The sequence below is a fragment of the Rhinopithecus bieti genome, unplaced genomic scaffold (genome assembly GCF_001698545.2).
Source record: "Rhinopithecus bieti isolate Rb0 unplaced genomic scaffold, ASM169854v2 scaffold_6063, whole genome shotgun sequence".
In the NCBI taxonomy this organism is placed as follows: Eukaryota; Metazoa; Chordata; class Mammalia; order Primates; family Cercopithecidae; genus Rhinopithecus; species Rhinopithecus bieti.
Genome location: NW_016805186.1, coordinates 987,700 through 1,005,926, shown reverse-complemented (window position 1 = coordinate 1,005,926; position 18,227 = coordinate 987,700). Strand labels below are relative to the sequence as shown.

Sequence of the window (18,227 nt, the reverse complement as noted above, 5' to 3'; positions counted from 1 at the left end):
GAGGAGGAGAAGGAGGAGAAGGAGGAGAAGGAGGAGAAGGAGGAGAAGGAGGAGGAGAAGGAGGAGAAGGAGGAGGAGAAGAAGAAGAAGAGAAGGAGGAGGAGGAGGAGAAGAAGAAGAAGAGAAGTAGGAGGAGGAGGAGGAGGAGAAAGAAGGAGAAAGAAGGAGAAGGAGAAGAAGAACGCTGTTATAAACACGGGTGTAAAAATATCTGTTCCTATCCCTGCTGTCAATTGTTTCTGGGCATATAACCACCTACTACTGAATGACATTAATTTTTTCAGGAACTGCCACACCATTTTCCATAGCAGCTGTATTGTTTATATTCCCACTAGCAGTACACAAGGCTTCTAATTTCTCTATATCTTCACCAACACTTGTAATTTTCTGGTGGTGATGTTTTTGTTCTTTTAGATCACAGCCATCCCAATGGGTGTAAAGTGGTATCTCACTGTGGTTGTGATTTGACTTTCCCTACAAGTCAAAAATGCTAAGAATTTTGCATGTGCTTACTGGTCATTTTATACCTTTGGAGAAATGTGTATTCAAGTCCTTTTCCCGTTTATGAACTGGGTTTTGTTGCAGTTTTTAGGAGTTTTCTCTGTATCTTCTGGATGTTAATCCCTTAGCAGATGTGATTTGCAAATATTTTCTCCAATCCATGGGTTACCTTGTTACTACTCTGCTGATAGTACACTTTGGTGCACAAAAGTTTTAAAATTTTATATAGCCCAATTTGTCTGTTCTTTTACTGTCATTGCCTTTGGTGTCATATTACTGCCAAATCTAATGTCATGAAGTTTTCGCCCTCTTTTTTCTTCTAAGACTTTTATAGTTTTAGGTCCTATATTTAGGTCCTTGATCCACTTTGAGTTAATTTTTGTATATGGTGTTACGTGAGGGTCCAATTTCATTCTTTTACATGTGGATATCAGGTTTCGCCAGCACCATTTATTGAAAAGACTGTCCTTTCTCCACTGAGTGGTGTCTGTATCCTTCTTGAATGTCATTTGACCACATACACAAGGATTTATTTCTGAGCTCTCTATTCTAGCTCACTGGTCTTTATATCTGTCTTTATGCCAGTACCACACCATCTTGATTGATATAGCTTTGTACCAAGCTTTTTTTTTTTTTTTTTTGAGACAGGGTCTCACTATGTCGCCCAGGCTGGAGTGCACAATCATGGCTCACTGCAGCCTCAACCTCCCAGGTTCAAGGGATCCTCCCATCTCAGCTTCCTGAGTAGCTGGGACTACAGGGTACACACCACCATGCCCAGTTAATTTTTGTATTTTTTAGTAGAGATAGGGTTTTGCCATGTTGTCCAGGGTGGTCTTAAAACTCCTGGGCTCAAGCAATCCTTCTGCCTCAGCCTCCCCAAGTACTGGGATTACAGGTGTTAAGCTACCATGCCCAACCTGTATGATGAAGTTTTGAAACCAGAAAGTGAGTCCTCCAACCTTTTCATTCCTTTTCAAGATTGTTTTGGCCATTTGCCATCCCTTGAGATTCCCAAATGAATTTCAGAATCATTTTTCTATTTTTGTAAGCAATGTTGGAGTTTTGACAGGCTTGCATTGAATCTGTCTATCTCTTTGGGCAATACTGACATGTTAACAATATTAAGTCACCCAGTGGACAAATATGATGTTATTACATTTAATTATATCTTCTTTAATTTTTCTCAAAATGTTTTAAACAAATCTTTCATTTCCTTGGTTAATTCCCCACTATTTGATTCTTCTTGACGCTATTACAAATGAAACTGTACTCTTAGTTTCTTTTTTAGATTTTTATTGTCAGGGCTTATATGCTGCCACTTCTTTGCTGAACTCATTTATTAGTTCTAGCGGGGCTTGGTGGGGTGTGTGTGTGTAATCTTGAGGGTTTTCTTTTTTTTTTTTTTTTTTTTTTTTTTGGAGACAGAGTCTTGCTCTGTCCCCCAGGCTGGAGTGCAGTGGCATGATCTTGGTTCACTGCAACCTCCATCTCCCAGATTCAAGCAATTCTCCTGCCTTAGCCTCCAAAGTAGCTGGGACTACAGGCACATGCACCTCGCCCGGCTTTTTTTTTTTTTGTATTTTAGTGGAGGCGGGGTTTCACTGTGTTGTCCAGGCTGGTCTTGAACTCCTGAGCTCAGGCAATCCACCAGCCTTGGCCTCCCAAAGTGCTAGGATTACAGCCATGAGCCACTGCACCTGGCCCAGGGTTTTCTTTATAATACATATAAGTCATATCATCTGCAAACAGATAATTTTACTTCCCTCTGTCCAATTTCGATGTTTTTTTTTTTTTTCTTACTTGCTTTGGCTAGAACTTCCATTACCATATTAAACAGACGCCACAAAACCAAGCATCCTTGTCTTCTTCATGGGCTCAGAGGAAAAGCTTTCAGGATGTTAGCTGTGGGCTTTTCACATATGGTTCTTATGTTGAGGTAATCTCCCTCTATACCTAGTTTGCACCGTGTTTTTTATCACAAAAGGGTATTGACTTTTGTCAGATGCTTTTTGTGCATTGAGAGGATCGTGTGGTTTTTGTCCTTAACGTGGTATATTACATTGATTGATTTTCATACGGTGAACCACTCTTGTAATCATGGGATAAATCCTACTTGGTCATGGTACACAACCCTTTTAAATATGCTGCTGAATTCCACTGGCTAGTATTTTGTTCAAGGTTTTTGCATCGATGTTTGTAAGTGATACTGGCCTACGGTTATCTTGCAGTCTCTTTTTGTTTGGGGTATCGGGGTAATGCTGGCCTTATTGAGTTAGAAAGTGTTCCTTTCCCCACATTTTTGGAAGGGGTTGAGAAGGACTGGTTTTAGTCTTTTAAGTGTTTGGTAGAATTTACTGGTGATGCTATCATGCCCTGGGCTTTGCTTTCTCAGGAGGTTTTGGAATACTTAATCTCCTTACTCGTTAGCGGTCTGTTCAGATTTTCTTTATGATTTAGTTCTGGTATTTTGTTTTTCCAGGAATTTGTCCATTTCATGTAGATTATCCAATTTGTTGTCCTACAATACTGATCACTTTTACACTACTGATCAGTTTTATTTCCATAGTATCAGTAGTAACGCCATTTTCATTTCTAATTTTAGCAATTTGAGTCTTCTTCCTTTTCTACTTCATCATTCTGGCTAAAGGTTTATCATTTTTGTTATTCTTCTTAAAGAACCAACCCTTGGTTTTGTTGATTTTCTCTACTGGTTTCTACTCTCTGTTTTACAAATTACAGTAATATAGTACTTGCAATTTTTGTATACAATAATGTACAATTATACTACTTGCAAACTACAAATTATTTTACAAATTACAATAATAATTTACATATTATAATATTTGCAAGTTACAATAATTACAAGTTACAGTAATAATATTTTACAAATTACCTTGTTACAATAATATTAGCTTTTATAGTGGTCCCTGTATTTGCCTTTATCAGAAATCTTTATTTCCTTTTCTCCAATGGCTGTGCGTTTCTGTCTAGTGTACTTTCATTTCAACCTATAAGGCTGCCTTTAGTATTTCTTGCAGGTCAGATCTAGGGATGAAAAACTCTCGCTTAAGTGTTTGGTAGAATTTACTGGCGATGTTACTATGTCCAAGGTTTTGCTTTCTCAGGAGGTTTTTGATACTTAATCTCCTTACTAGTTAGGGGTTTATTCAGATTTTCTATTTGTTTTTTGCAAGTTACAATAATTACAAGTCACAGTAATAATATTTTACAAATTACCTTGTTACGATAATACTAGCTTTTATAATGGTCCATGTATTTGCCTTTATCAGAAAGGCAAATTGATTGCCTTGGCACTGTCTTAATTTCTCCATTATTTTTAAAGGTGTTTTGCCAGATGTAGAATTCTTAACAGGTTTTCTCCCACTTACGCATTTTGAATATATCAACCCACTGCCTTCTAGCCTCCGACGTTTCTGATGAGAGATCTGCTGACAATCTCAGAGGATGTATCCCCTGTATGTGATAGGTCACTTCTCTCCTGCTGCTTTCAAGAGTGTCTCTGTCGTTACAGCATGATTATAATGCATGTTCACGTGGGCCTCTGAGTTTATCCTGCTTGGAGTGTGTTGAGCTTCTTGGATATTCTTGCATATGTCACATTTGGGGAGTTTTCAGCCAAATCATCTGTCTGCTCCTTTATTTCTCTTCTCCTTCTGGAACTCCCACAATCTGTATCTTGGTCGACTTGGGCATGTCTCAAGAGGTCCCTTAGATTCTGTTCATTTATCTTATGCTCTTTATTCTTCCTGTTCCTCAGACTTGCTAGTTTTTTAATGGTTCTAGCTTCACACTCACTGATTCTTCTGCCTGCTCAAATATGCTTCTGAATCCCTCCAGTGAATTTTTCATCTCAGTTATAGTACATTTCATTTCCAGAATTTCTTTTTGGTGTTCTTTTTATAACTGGTTATTAACATTTTGTTCATAGATCGTTTCCTTGACTCTTCCCACGTTTTCTTTTAACTCTTGGGTATCTTTAAGATGGTTATTTAAAAATTTTTGCCTACTAAGTCCACAGTCTGATCTTTCTCAGGGACAGTTTCTGTGGATTTATTTCTTCTTCTTTTTTTTGTTCTGTCTATCACCCAGGCTAGAGTGCAGTAGCACAATCTCGGCTCACTGCAACCTCTGCCTTCCAGGTTGAAGTGATTTTTGTGCCTTAGCCTCCCGATTAGCTGGGCTTATACGTATCCGTCACCACACCCAGCTAATTTCTTTGTATTTTTAGTAGAGATGGGGTTTCACCATGTTGGTCAGGCTGGTCTCAAACTCCTGACCTCAGGCGATCCACCCACCTTGGCCTCCCAAAGTGTTGGGATTACAGGTGTGAGCCACCGTGCCCGGCCGGGATGTATTTCTTCCCTTTGTATAGGCTACACTTCCCTGTTTCTTTGTATACCTTATGATTTTTCAATAAAAACTGAAATGTGATGTTTTGTCATTATATTTTAAACTACAAATACAGCAGTAACGCTGGAGATCAGTCTCCCCCTTTCCCCAAGGCTTGCTGAGCTTATTATCCAATATTGGATTTTTTTTAACAAAACTATACTCCTTGTTTCTTAATTAACTAACAAAGAGAGTTAAATAAATCCCACTACCTTCATACCATGTATTATTGTATAGTCATTCATTTATTCAAAAAATATCTATTAAGTGCCAGGCACTGTTATAATTGCTGAAAACAGAGCAACTTGTTAAGAATAGTTTCCATAAAGACAGGCTCTTACAGTCTACGCTACACATTGATGTATCCTAGAACTTAACAATAGAGTATGCGCTCAATAAATATTTGATGAATAAATCAAAGGTTTAATGGCACTCTAAAAATAAAGGCAGTTTCGTGTTCTGACACATAAACTAAATGAATATGGTCTGTTTCTACATATTCATATATTCATACTGTATACTATTATTTAACCACCCCTAGAAACGTACCTTTACAATGTACTGCAATGGCACCCTCAGCATTTTCACAGATATCCAGGAATTCTTTGACAATGGCATCAGTAGGGGTGCTGCCATCCGCAAAGAAAAGATCATGGTGATCGAAGCCAGCATCCGTAAAGCGTTTGGCATCATACATCCTTTTATTCAGACGAATAATGGTAGTAACACTGTGATTCTTAAAATATTGAATATAAGTCTCGGGAGAATGTTGGTGGTAACCTACATAAAGAAATGCACCAGATCTTGTAAAACACATAAAGAAAACAACGGCTAATAGTTTCACCTGTAATTGAGCGGAAACAGTATCTGGACTGGGAATTAAATACTAAATTGATTATAACTGTAAAAAACAAAACAAAAAGTAAGTTAAAATCCAGTCAGAATGATCTACTGAAATGACCAAGTATGCTTAAATAATTAACCCTTGGTCAAGCTTGGTGTAACTCTTTCAAAAGAAAATACAGGATAGATACTCTCAATAACAAAATGAGATTGATGCCATAATTTCACATACCACTTTCAAGTCTGGCTCTTGAATGAGGTCCACAGAAGGCAATAAATCGGTCTGGTATTATCCAATTTAAATCTCCATTTTCTGCTTTCTGCAAGGGGAAGACCAGCACAATTCATTTTTAAACTCCCCACAACCTCTCTACTCAAGACTGAGTCTCTGAAGGACTTCAAACTCATCTGCTTTAGCGGAAAAGCTGTTTACAAATTGCCGTGAGACACGAATCTCAATTTGCCCTGCTTTAAGTATATCCAGGGAATGGACATATATCCTGGTCCCAATCACCTTCTTTTAACAGTGTTTCATTGCTAGGGTATCAGCCCTTGGACTATAGAGCTGACTGCTGCCACACAAATATACTAACTATTTGGCTATTTTATCTGAATCAATTCTCATTTCGTTGCTGCTAATTAATAAGAAAGCAAGCAAACTTTTCCAGTATAAGGAATCTGGGAACTTCCCTGTTTTCCTGAATGACTAACTGGTTTCCAACATGAGTAATCGTGACTCCACAAACAAAGGATTTTTGAAAAACTACTTAGGTTTCTGGCTTCCCAATATTTACTTACTTACCTACTTACAGAAACTGTCTCTCCACTATTTTCCTAGCTATTTAATAAGGCAACCAATTTAAAAAGTTCATTTGTTCGTGATCAGCCTGACCAACTGGAGAAATCCTGTCTCTACTAAAACTACAATATTAGCCGGGCATGGTGGTGCATGCCTGTAATCCCAGCTACTTGGGAGGCTGAGGCAGGAGAATCGCTTGAACCCAGGAGGCAGAATGTGGTGAGCCGAGATGGTGCCACTGCACTCCAGCCTGGGCAACAAGAGCAAAACTCCGTCTCAAAAAATAAAAATAATAAAAATAATAAATAAATTCACTAAACCCACCAGGAAACTCAAAATTACAACTATACCGAGATCACAGTATGTCCCTAGAAAAAAACAAATATGAACTGATATATAAGACACGTTACTTCCTGTTATTAGGTCCTTTGGATTGAGTTACCATTACTATTATAACATAGATACAGTTCAAATTGAACAATAATAGAAACTTCTCTCTTAATGAAATGGATAAGAGATACTTAAGCAGGAAGTAGAAGATACTTTATAGTGGAGAAGGAGACAACTCGTGATTAAAAACAACAGATAAATTAGCTTTGCAATTAGGGTGTTTCTACATGTACCTAAAAATGAGTCAGTAACAGAGTTTCTTGAACCTCTTCAGGGACCAGGCAGGTAACCCCACACCAGCTTACTGGTCTTAATGATCAACATGGGGAATCAGTCAGCCCATATTCCATAATACAAAGGTCTAAGCAGCTGGGTGCAGTGGCGTGCACCTGTAGTCCTAGCTACTTAGGAGGCTGAGGCAGAAGGATCACGTAAGCCCAGGAATTTGAGTCCAGCCTGGGCAACATAGTGAGACCCTATCTCTTGAAAAAAAAAAAGAAGAAGAAGAAGAAGAAGAAGAAAAGGTCAAAGCAGGAATGAGGGCAGTTGTTGCCAGATATTCCAATTTTAAAGTGAAATCAGAAATCCGGACTTTTAAATAAGAAACTCGTGATGAGTTGTTGGCAACAACTAGATTTCACTGAATTGCTGATGCCGTTAATTAAGATACATCCTGAATTCGGAGGAGCTGAAACAGGAAAAAATGGGCATTGTAGAATCAATGAAAGACACTATCACCAATTTCTAAATACACTATAATAACTGAACAAAACTGGTGTATGAGAACCTAAACAGTTCCCTGTGTTACCACACAGCTTCATGGAGGTGAAGACATCTGTGGTGTGCCCCTGCTACCCCCCAGTCCAGACCCTCCAATCTCTACAGTGGTGACAGGGGAGTTACTTGGTGCCTATATTATTCATTAACAGCATACAAAGGCATCACTACAAAAGGAACAAATACCAACTAGTGTTTTTAGCAGTTTTGCTTACCTAGACAAAGTAACTTGCTTCAAATGTTTAAAGGACAGCCACAAAAAAGGTGTTAATAATTTAGCTATATTCTGTAGGTTTAAGGTGCTAAACATCCATTGTACTTTAGAAATGGACTGCTGTCAGAGAAGTCAAGACAGGGTTGGCCCTAAAGAATCCTACAATGTATTCTTACATCTTTGGTACATCACAGTAACAACTGAGTGTCATTAGTACCTGAAATTGAAAAAATAGTTCAGTTGGCCGGGCACAGTGGCTCAAGCCTGTAATCCCAGCACTTTGGGAGGCCGAGACGGGCGGATCACGAGGTCAGGAGATCGAGACCATCCTGGCTAACACGGTGAAACCCCGTCTCTACTAAAAAATACAAAATCTAGCCAGGCGAGGTGGCGGGCGCCTGTAGTCCCAGCTACTCGGGAGGCTGAGGCAGGAGAATGGCGTGAACCCGGGAGGCGGAGCTTGCAGTGAGCTGAGATCTGGCCACTGCACTCCACGCCTGGGCAACAGAGTGAGAGAACTCCATTCAAAAAAAAAAAAAGAAAAAGAAAAGAAAAAATATTCATGGTATACCAAAGAGTTTGAAATAATATTTCCTTTTGCGACATTGCTGGAAAAAAGAGTATCCTGAGGTTCAAGATAGCTGCTAGCATGAAGTGCTGCTGTTTGAAGAAATCACGTCCCCATTGCTCCTCCCATTGCTGGAGCAAGTCTGTCAAGGTAACTACAGCAGGTAAGAAGACAGGAGGCTACAATTACTCTGGGCTGAAAAAGCCTTTAACACGTATCTTACTCATCTCCCTATTTGTGGGATGAAGCTGTTAGAATCAAATTTACTTATTCTTTTAAAATAAATATATATGTTAAAAAACATAAGAACACACCTGGTGTTTTGCCTGGCTCATCTCTCCCTGCCCTGTCATATCTTCTAAAAATTTGTGTGTTGGGGTGCGGTGGCTCACATTTGTATCCCGCCTTTGGGAGACCTTGAGGAAGTAATCCTTGAGCACAGGAGTTTGTGACCGCCTGGAGAACGTGGAAAATCCCACTCTACAAAAATTTAAAAATTAGCCTGGGCATCGGGTGGCATGTGCCTGTGGTCCCCGCTACTGGGAGCTGAGGTGGGAGATCACTTGAACCCAGGGAGTTGAGACTGCAGTGAGCCAAGATCGCACCACTGCCTCGTAGCCTGGGCAAGCAGAGTGAGACCCTGCTCTAAAACAGAAAGAAAGGGCCGGGCGCGGTGGCTCAAGCCTGTAATCCCAGCACTTTGGAGGGCCAAGACGGGAGATCACAGGTTCAGGAGATCAAGACCATCCTGGCCCAACACAGTGAAACCTTTGTCTTACTAAAAAATACAGAAAACTGCTGGCGAGGTGGTGGGCGCACTTATAGTCCCAGCTACTCGGGAGGCTGAGGTAGGAGAATGGCGTGAACCCAAAGCTCCACTGCAGTGAGCTGAGATCCAGCCACTCCAGTTTGGGCGACAGAGCGAGAGCCTCGGTCTCAAAAAAGAAGACAGAAAGAAAAGAAAGAAAAGAAAGGAAAAGAAAGAAAAAGAAAGAAAGAAAGAAAAGAAAAGAAAGGAAAAGGAAGGAAGAAGGAAGGATAGAAGGAAGGAAGAAGGAAGGAACGGAAGGGAAGGAAAAAATAAATAAATACAATAAAAATAAATAAATAAAATAAATAAAATAAAATAAAATAAAAATAAAATAAAATAAAATAAAACTGTTAGAAAATAAATTTTTTTTGGTCCGGCTGGTTTGATGGCCCTGACCCTGTGCCCCAGGCTCCTGGGATGGCCAGAGAACTAAGGCTGGCCAGAGTATTCCTTAGCCCTGCCCTGCCAAAGAACACAGGCTGGTGCAGAGATGGGCACATGCTGTAAGTCAGGACAGTGAGATGCATTCGTGGGCCTTCTGATGGAGCTAAGATTATACTTTTCTGATCATCTTGCCAAACTGGCAGATCAAAGGTGCTGGGGGCCATTTGTACCACTACTGGAGAAGGCTGGCCTGAGAATAAAACTAGCTTCAAGTCCAATTTCTGATTAAGTGTCTGAGCACCTGAAGGGGTATGCTAGAAGCCAAACCTGTTCCTGGACTTTTAATTATGTAATCCAGTAAATTTTTCCCTTTTTTTTGAGACAGAATCTCGCTCTGTCACCCAAGCTAGAGTGCAGTGAGGTGATCTCAGCTCACCGCAACCTCTGCCTCCAGGGTTCAAGTGATTCTCTTGCCTCAGCCTCCTGAGTAGCTGGGACCATAGGCACACACCACCACGCCTGGCTAACTTTTTGTATTTCAGAGATGGGGTTTCACCATGTTGCCCAGGCTGGTCTCGAACTCCTGAGCTCAGGCAATCCGCCGACCTAGGCCTCCCAAAATGCTAGGATTACAGGCATGAGCCACTGCGCCTGGCAAATTTTTCCTTTTTAATTTAAGCTATTTGTGTTTACTTTCTGTAACTTGCAACCAGAAGTATCCTGACAAAAAGCAGGTTATGGCAAAAAAAAGATATTTTCCAGAGATAATTAGGTGTATGACTATTCATCTCATCATATTCTACACTAAGGGTTTTAAAAGCATCTCAATCACTGTGCGACAGTCATCAATACTAAAATACATTTAAACTAAACAGTATAAAGAACATACAGCGGCACATTCATTCACTCCGGAATTGTGCATCAAATGTAGAAATTCCCACTGAGAATTGGGACTGGAGAAATAGGGATAAGAAGATGAAGAGTTGACTTTTTTTCACTCTATACACATCTAAAACAAAACAAGAATACTGCTTCTGTAAGTGAAACGGGTGATTGAGAAAGCTAAAAACAGGGTCGTGCACAGTGGTACATGTCTGTAATCCTAGCACTTTGGGAGGCCAAGGTGGGAGAAGTGCATGAAGCCAGGAGTTCGAGTCTAGTACGGGCAACAAAGTGAAACCCCATCTCTACAAAAATAAAAATAAAAAAATTAGCCAGGCATGGTGGTACATACCTGTGATTCCAGCTACTTGGGAGGCTGAAGGAAGAGGATCATTTAAGCCCAGAAGTTCAAGGCTGCAGGGAGCCATGCAGTGAGCCATGCACACCACTGTACTTCAGCCTAGGTAACAGAGTGAGACTTGGTCTCTCTCTCTCTCTTTTTTCAATTTTAAAAAAGAAAAATTAAAAACAGGCAGAGAAATTTTGGTCAGACTACAAACCATAAGAGGACGAGTAAATTCTGGAGATCTAATGTGTGTACTGTATGCTTGAAATCTGCTAGAGTATATCTCAGGTATCCTCATCCCACACACCAAAAGACTAAATTATGTGAGGTGATGAATATGCTAATTAGCTTGATTAATCATTTCATGGTGTATACATATATCAAAACATTACTTTGTACATCTTAAGTATATGTAAGTTTTATTTGTCAATTATTCCCCTCAATAAAGCTGGGGGTGGGGGGAGGCGGGAAAGAGTTGAAAACATGATCCTTGAAGACTTACTTCATAGTGTTCATATTCATCAAGGTTAAATGAGTTGAAATTAAGGAAGCCATACTGCATTGCCTAAAATCCAAAAGAAAGCTTTTAAGAACAAGGATGCAAGTAAGAAAACAGTTTCCTACCCAATTTCAGAATACTACATATCAGGGGGCCCCCCAAAAGTATTGTCATAATCAGATTACTTTCCATTGAACAGCTTTCAAAGGAAGTGGGAGGCATCTTCTAAATGCTTCTTTTATATGGAAATTAGTTATAACTACATATAATGAGTTTGTTGTGTTTTGTTTGGGTTTTGTTTGTGAGATGTGCTTTTTTTACTTTCATTCGCCAATCATCCTATCCATGCATTGTTAAGTAATCACGCCCTGAAAGTAATCCTCTTCTCTTCCCAGATCACCACCTCTGGTTGAAAATTCAGAAGTTTAGGATTCAAATATAATACACAACCCAATGGTCTCCACATCGGTAAGAAAGAGCAGAGAATCTATGGGCTAGTTTATCCCAAACAAAGCCCTCATACTTCATCCATATCTTCATTTTCAAATTCTTCTGAACAGTCTTTAATCAATGTTCCCTAAACTAAACACAGCTTTGACATCAACACTAAAATAAAAAATTTTGAGGAAAAAAGTTATTCTTTCCATAGGAATAAAACAAAACATTTTCTGTCCTATCCTACAGCCTCCCTCTGTGTGACAGCACGCAGAGTGTGCTAATAACCAAAATAAGCAGAGTGTCTATTTTCTGAGACAAAGACAAACAGAGCTGGTGGCCTCTGAGAAATGTCCTCCCAGCTTGCTGATCACTGAGCCAAACAGGAGGGAAGCAAGAACTCTTGATCCACAAGGTATTCTTGGTTCAAAGAGGGGGCTTTTGTACACCCAGTTTTCAAAACATAAACTACTGAAACACAAACGTAAAATAAGAAGGCTAGAATACCAACTAAAAAGGTCTTCATTTTATATAGTTATTTTAACACTAATCCCAAGACTAAGTCAATCACAAAATTTATTTCCTTGACTTCAATATATTTCATGATTTTGGACTACAGCTATTCCTAATAGAATGAAACAATAAAAAAGTAGTTTACAAGGCATTCCTATTTTCCTTTGAATTTCACGAGGTGATCTTATTGGAAGCGGATCACACTGAAAACATAATTACCCTGATGCATGTTTCTTCATCTATGCAATATTCACAGTCAGTCACAAATAAAAAATGTTCACACTGAAAATCAGAAGCCAGTGACCCTTAAATAAAACTAAATATAGTGGTTGGGTGCAGCGGTGCACACCTATAATCCCAGCACTTTGGGAGGCCAAGGTGAGTGGATCACTTGAGCTCAGGAGTTCGAGACCAGCCTAGGCAACATAGTGATACCTCGTCTCCACAAAAAAATACAAAAATTAGCCAAGCATCACAGAAAAAATAAAAATGTAATTTAAAAAACCCAAAATATACTAGGAAAAGGGCAATCTTTGACCTATCATACCAGCTAATTGACTTTGGGTGCAATACCCAATTAAAAAAAAAAGCCAAAACATAACAATAGAAGCTGCGATATGGTGTTATAATAATAGATCATTTCTAAAGCTCTCAAAGCTTTGCTTTTCTCTTTTTAAAGGTGAGTGTACCTACCTGCATGAGCCCACCTGGCAGGGGCTGCAACTGCAACTAGAAGGTACCATTTACCCCTGTTGCCCTTTAGTCTCCAGATTTCCACTAGTGCCCCGTACCTGCCCACACTGAGGGCCCATGGAGCTGCCTCAGAGCCCATGACAACTACCCCAATCAGCTCCATACCCCACAGTCACTGGACTCAAATCCAAACAAATTATGTTCCCATACCTCACTGATTGATATAGGAAAAAAAGTACACTAATTCGTTTCTGAATTTGTATGCTGATTAGTCCCCTTGTTTTAAGACATGTCAGTCACAATTCCCAGCAAGGCACCATGTTTCATTATACAAGAAAGTAAACCTGGGTTCCTTTTGGCTCTAAAAGCACAAGTTACAGAAAACTTGAGTGCTGTCAAAGGCTTATTTGATCTATGGGCTACTGATTTACCATTCTAGTTTCTTGTGCTGTCCTGACATTAATACCAGGACTTGCTGCACTGTGTAACCCCAGGGGACCCTGTTCACGTAGAACGTGATGGGCATGTCCCCTGGAATCGACACAGCAGCCCTGGTCATAACCCCAAGAAATCACTTGGAAATGGTTTGACAAAGCAGCCGTGATCCACTTAGTTTCATAGAAAACCGTATAACAAACTAAATGAGGCATTCAAATTCTGTTGAACTAGAAATTGAACGTCTAAGTGTTTGACAGTGACTGGGTGACATCTGTGGTAATGGTATTGGCGGGAATCAGGTATACAGAATATACAAACCAAAGAGAACTTACCAGTAGACCAGTCATCCTTACTTTTGTTCTTTTAGATCACAATATACTCAAAACCAATTCTGGATCTAGAACCTAGTTGTATAACTCTTATTTTCCCTGTTTCTTAAGTGACTTTTCCCCCAGCTCATACACAGAAGCACTCAGAAATTCAGAATAAACCGTTTCCTGGTTTGGTCTCATTCTGACATTAGTTGGGAAGTGAGTGCACCTCTGTCACCATATACATCTTGGAAGAAACGTTAACAAAAAGATCTCGGGAAGAAGGCCTAGTCTTCTTGGACCACATGTTAGTTCCTCAGCACAAACGGGGTGCAGCCTACATGTCACTTACCTTCTTTACTGCATGGAAACAGTCAAGAAGTGTAATGTAGAAATTGCAGCCTCCATAGGCAGCATCTCTGAAACCCAAAAGTAATAAAATATAGATTAGTTAATCTTCTGCAATTACACTTACCTAAGACAAAGTTGACTAGAATTTAAAATCAAACATATACTCAGAATCATTATCAAGAAAAAAATCTCACCTTTTGACTTTTTAAATAAAAGATAAATCAATTACAAATTTCACTGCAGTTTCTACCTATTCCAATAGGTACTGTTTTATGGGTCTGGATCAATAATGACCACTTCCTAAATTTCAAATATTCTCTCTGGATTATTTTTGGCTTTAATAGCTGAGCTACCTTCTTGAATTCAACAAATCAATACCTATCTCTCCCCCTAAAAGGGCAAAGCATTTGAATTTTTTCTTTAAGCTGGAAAATACCATATGAAAATCTTACTGGGAAAGACTGCTTTTTGATCCTGTAATAAACATATGTGTGTATGTGTGTCTAAGTATATGTGCGCGTCTGTGTGTGTGTGTCTCCAACCAAGTATGACAGAAATACTGAGAAATCAAGGTCATATTTAAAATACTAGGTAGAATGTCATAAGCATTTTGTTCCTATTATTGTGCTAAAGACTTTTACCCATGTAACTAGATAACTTCCGGGTTTTTTAACTTTTTTAATAGAGATAACATCTTGCCCTGTTGCCCAGGTTGGGGTACAGTGGTATAATCATAGCTTACTGCAGCCTCAAACTCCTGGGTTTAAGCGATCCTCCCACCTCAGCCTCCCCAGTAGCAAGGACCACAGGCATGTACCATCGCATCTAGTTAACTTTTTCCTTTTTTTTTTTAAAGGTAGAGACGGAGTCTCATTATGATACCCAGGCTGGTCTTAAACTTCTGGCCTATGCCGGGTGTGGTGACTGACGCCTGTAATCCCAGCACTTTGAGAGGCCAAGGCAGGTGGATCACGAAGTCAGGAGTTCAAGACCAGCCTGGCCAAGATGGTGAAACCCCGTCTCTACTAAAAATACAAAACTTAGCCAGGCATGGTGGCGGGCCTGTAATCCCAGCTACTCAGGAGGCTAAGGTAGAGAACTGCTTGAACTCAGTAGATGGAGGCTGCAGTGAGCCGAGATCATACCACTGCACTCCCGCCTGGGTGACAGAGTGAGACTCTATCTCAAAAACAAACAAAAAAACTGGCCAGGCGCGATGGTTCACGCCTGTAATCCCAGCACTTTGGGAGGCCGAGGCGGGCGGATCACGAGGTCAGGAGATCGAAATTATCCTGGCTAACACGGGGAAACCCCGTCTCTACTAAAAATACACAAAATTAGCTGGGCGTGGTGGTGGGCACCTGTAGTCACAGCTACTTGGGAGGCTGAGGCAGGAGAATGGCGTGAACCCGGAGGCGGAGCCTGCATTGAGCAGAGCTTGTGCCATTGCACTCCAGCCTGGGCAACAAAGCAAGACTCCATCTAAAAGAAAAAAACAAAAAAACAAACAACTCCTAGTCTTAAGCAGTCCTCTCACCTTTTTGGCCTCCCGAAGTGTTGAGATGACAGGTGTAAACTGCTGTGCCCTGCCTTCTTCCTGATTCTTAAAGGACAGTAGTAATACCAATAAAACCACAGGATCTAACAAGTCAACTACCTTCCACAGGATCACTAGTTTTGGGAAAGTGCTTATATTACTTTATAGACAACTCCATCCACCCAAACACTGCATCAACACATAGCAGTAATCTTAGTATATGAATCTCTTAATATCAAGTAAGGTTTTACCCAGAGAAATAAGGCACCCCTGATCCCTACCTGCTTCTCCTTTTTGGCTACCTTGAGCCATTACAAGATGAAATTTTCTGGAATTAGGCAACAAAAAAATTAATTTAATCATGATTAAGCTAGGCACACAGAAAAACTGTGCCTATCTGAACGGTACTCATTTGCTTCTGGGGCAACAGGGTTGCTGGTGGAGCTCTCACTAATTCCCCATCTTATTTGGGTCTTCACACTGTAATATTTCTTACTGTGAGGCAGTTACATACATATATGTAAAATCTTACTGCTGTACACTTAAAAGATTAGTGTTTTTGAGGCCGGACGCGGTGGCTCACGCCTGTAATCCCAGCACTTTGGGAGGCCGAGGCAGGTGGATCATGAGGTCAAGAGATTGAGACCATCCTGGCCAACATGGTGAAACCCTGTCTCTACTAAAAATACAAAAATTAGCTGGGTGTGGTGGCACACACCTGTAGTCCCAGCTACTTGGGAAGCTAAGGCAGGAGAATCACTTGAACCCGGGAGGCGGAGGTTGCAGTGAGCCAAGATCGCGCCACTGCACTCCAGCCTGGTGACAAAGCAAGACTCCTATCTCAAAAAAAAAAAAAAAAAAAAAAATTAGAGTTTTGTTAAAACTGTAAGTTACACATTTTAAACTTTTAATTCTTGCTCACACCTTAAGGGCCAAGACTACAGCAATGAGGGAAAGAAAAGGCATCCTTTTCAGCTAAAATCGTCTTCAATGTTACTGACTGAGCTGCTTAGAATTACTAAGCTATGCGAACCTTCACGAGGACGGAATGCAGGGTCTTGTTTTGTTTTCTTTTTTTGAGACAGGGTCTTGCTCTGTTGCCCAGGCTGGAGTGCAGTGGTGCAAGCATGGCTCACTGCAGCCTTGACCTCCTGGGCTAAAGTAATCCTCCCACCTCAGCCTCTGGAGTAGCTGGGACCACAGGTGCACACCACCATGCCTGGCTACATTTTTATGTTTTTTGGTAAAGTTGGGGTTTCACCATGTTGCCCAGGCTGGTCTGGAACTCCTGAGCTCAAGCAATCTGCCTGTTTCAGCCTCCCAAAGTGCTGGGATTTCAGGTGTGAGCCACTGCGTTCAGCCGACACAAGGTCTTAGAACACACCATTTTTGTTCTATAAGGTTCTGAATTGAAAACCTTGTCTTCTACATCCTAGAAAAGGTCTTTATCTAACCTAAAAGACCATGATTTTCCCAACACCTTATTGGCAATATTCAGAAAGAAAAAAAAACAAAAGGACTTGCAGCGGTGGTCCCCAGGCCAGCAGCACCAGGACCACCCCACCCATCAGAAATGCAAATTCTCAGGGCCACCCCACATCTACCGAATCAGGGCCAGGTAATTTGTGTCTTAACAGGTCCTCTAGATGTCTGTGATTGTGTTCAAGTTTATGAACCACCGACCTACAAATCAATACAAATCCTGGTTTTGTAGAAATAGGGTGTTCATGGAATAAACAACCCATTTAGGTAGAAAAACTAAGGCAGGAAAATGAAGTAGTTTAGCCTAAATCAAATCAAAATTATCAACGGAAATGGAGTAAACCCTCAAGCTGGATACCAATGATTTTAACCATGTCTCCTCTGTGAAGGACTACGATTATCTTCTTTTATTTTTTGAGACACAGTCTCCCTCAGGAGTGAGTGCAGTGGCGTGATCTCGGCTCACTGCAAGCTCCGTCTCCCGGGTTCACGCCATTCTCCCGCCTCAGCCTCCCGAGTAACTGGGATTACAGGCACCCGCCACCACACCCAGCTAATTCTATTGTATTTTTAGTAGAGATGGGGTTTCACCGTGTTAGCCAGGATGGTCTCGATCTCCTATGACTCACCCACCTTGGCCTCCCAAAGGGCTGGGATTACAGGCTTGAGCCACCGCGCCCGGCCTGATTATCTTCTTAACCTACTGATAATTATTTTCCAATCAAGTTAAAGGCATGTTGATTCAGTCTCTGTCACATTTTGACAAACTTCTTCAATGCTTTCTCTTTTCTTTTGCACAGCCCCACTCCAATCTGTGATGATTTCACAAGCTTTCATCTGGGCCCTGCTGAAGTCCTGCCTCATACATCATAGAATCTGAATATACGACAAGAATCTTTGTTCACTCAAGTTTATTTCATTAGCACCTCCAATTTTAGACACACCCACATCACATCTTCCTCCCACCGAGCATTCAGTCTTCTTCCAATAGGCAGAACAGCAACTCTGAGGCTCGGTTTATAAGCCTTGGGGAGTGGGGA

The 18,227-nt window shown here is 40.6% G+C and overlaps 1 protein-coding gene across 14 annotated transcripts in view; it reads right to left on the bottom strand.

Annotated features, from left to right (window-relative positions):
- Window positions 1-18,227, bottom strand: part of CDC14B (cell division cycle 14B) — a 141,363-nt gene that overhangs the window by 52,463 nt on the left and 70,673 nt on the right. For all 14 annotated transcript variants that reach the window (XR_001885468.1, XR_001885469.1, XR_001885467.1 and 11 more), the window contains exons 6-9: window positions 14,170-14,236; window positions 11,431-11,493; window positions 5,990-6,077; window positions 5,464-5,694 (exon numbers count right to left, since the gene is read on the bottom strand). Coding sequence is in view for 9 of the 14 variants with exons in the window: in XM_017871491.1 (XP_017726980.1) it covers window positions 5,464-5,694; window positions 5,990-6,077; window positions 11,431-11,493; window positions 14,170-14,236 (449 nt within the window). In the remaining 5 variants the exon portion in view is untranslated. The remainder of the gene's footprint in view (window positions 1-5,463; window positions 5,695-5,989; window positions 6,078-11,430; window positions 11,494-14,169; window positions 14,237-18,227) is intronic.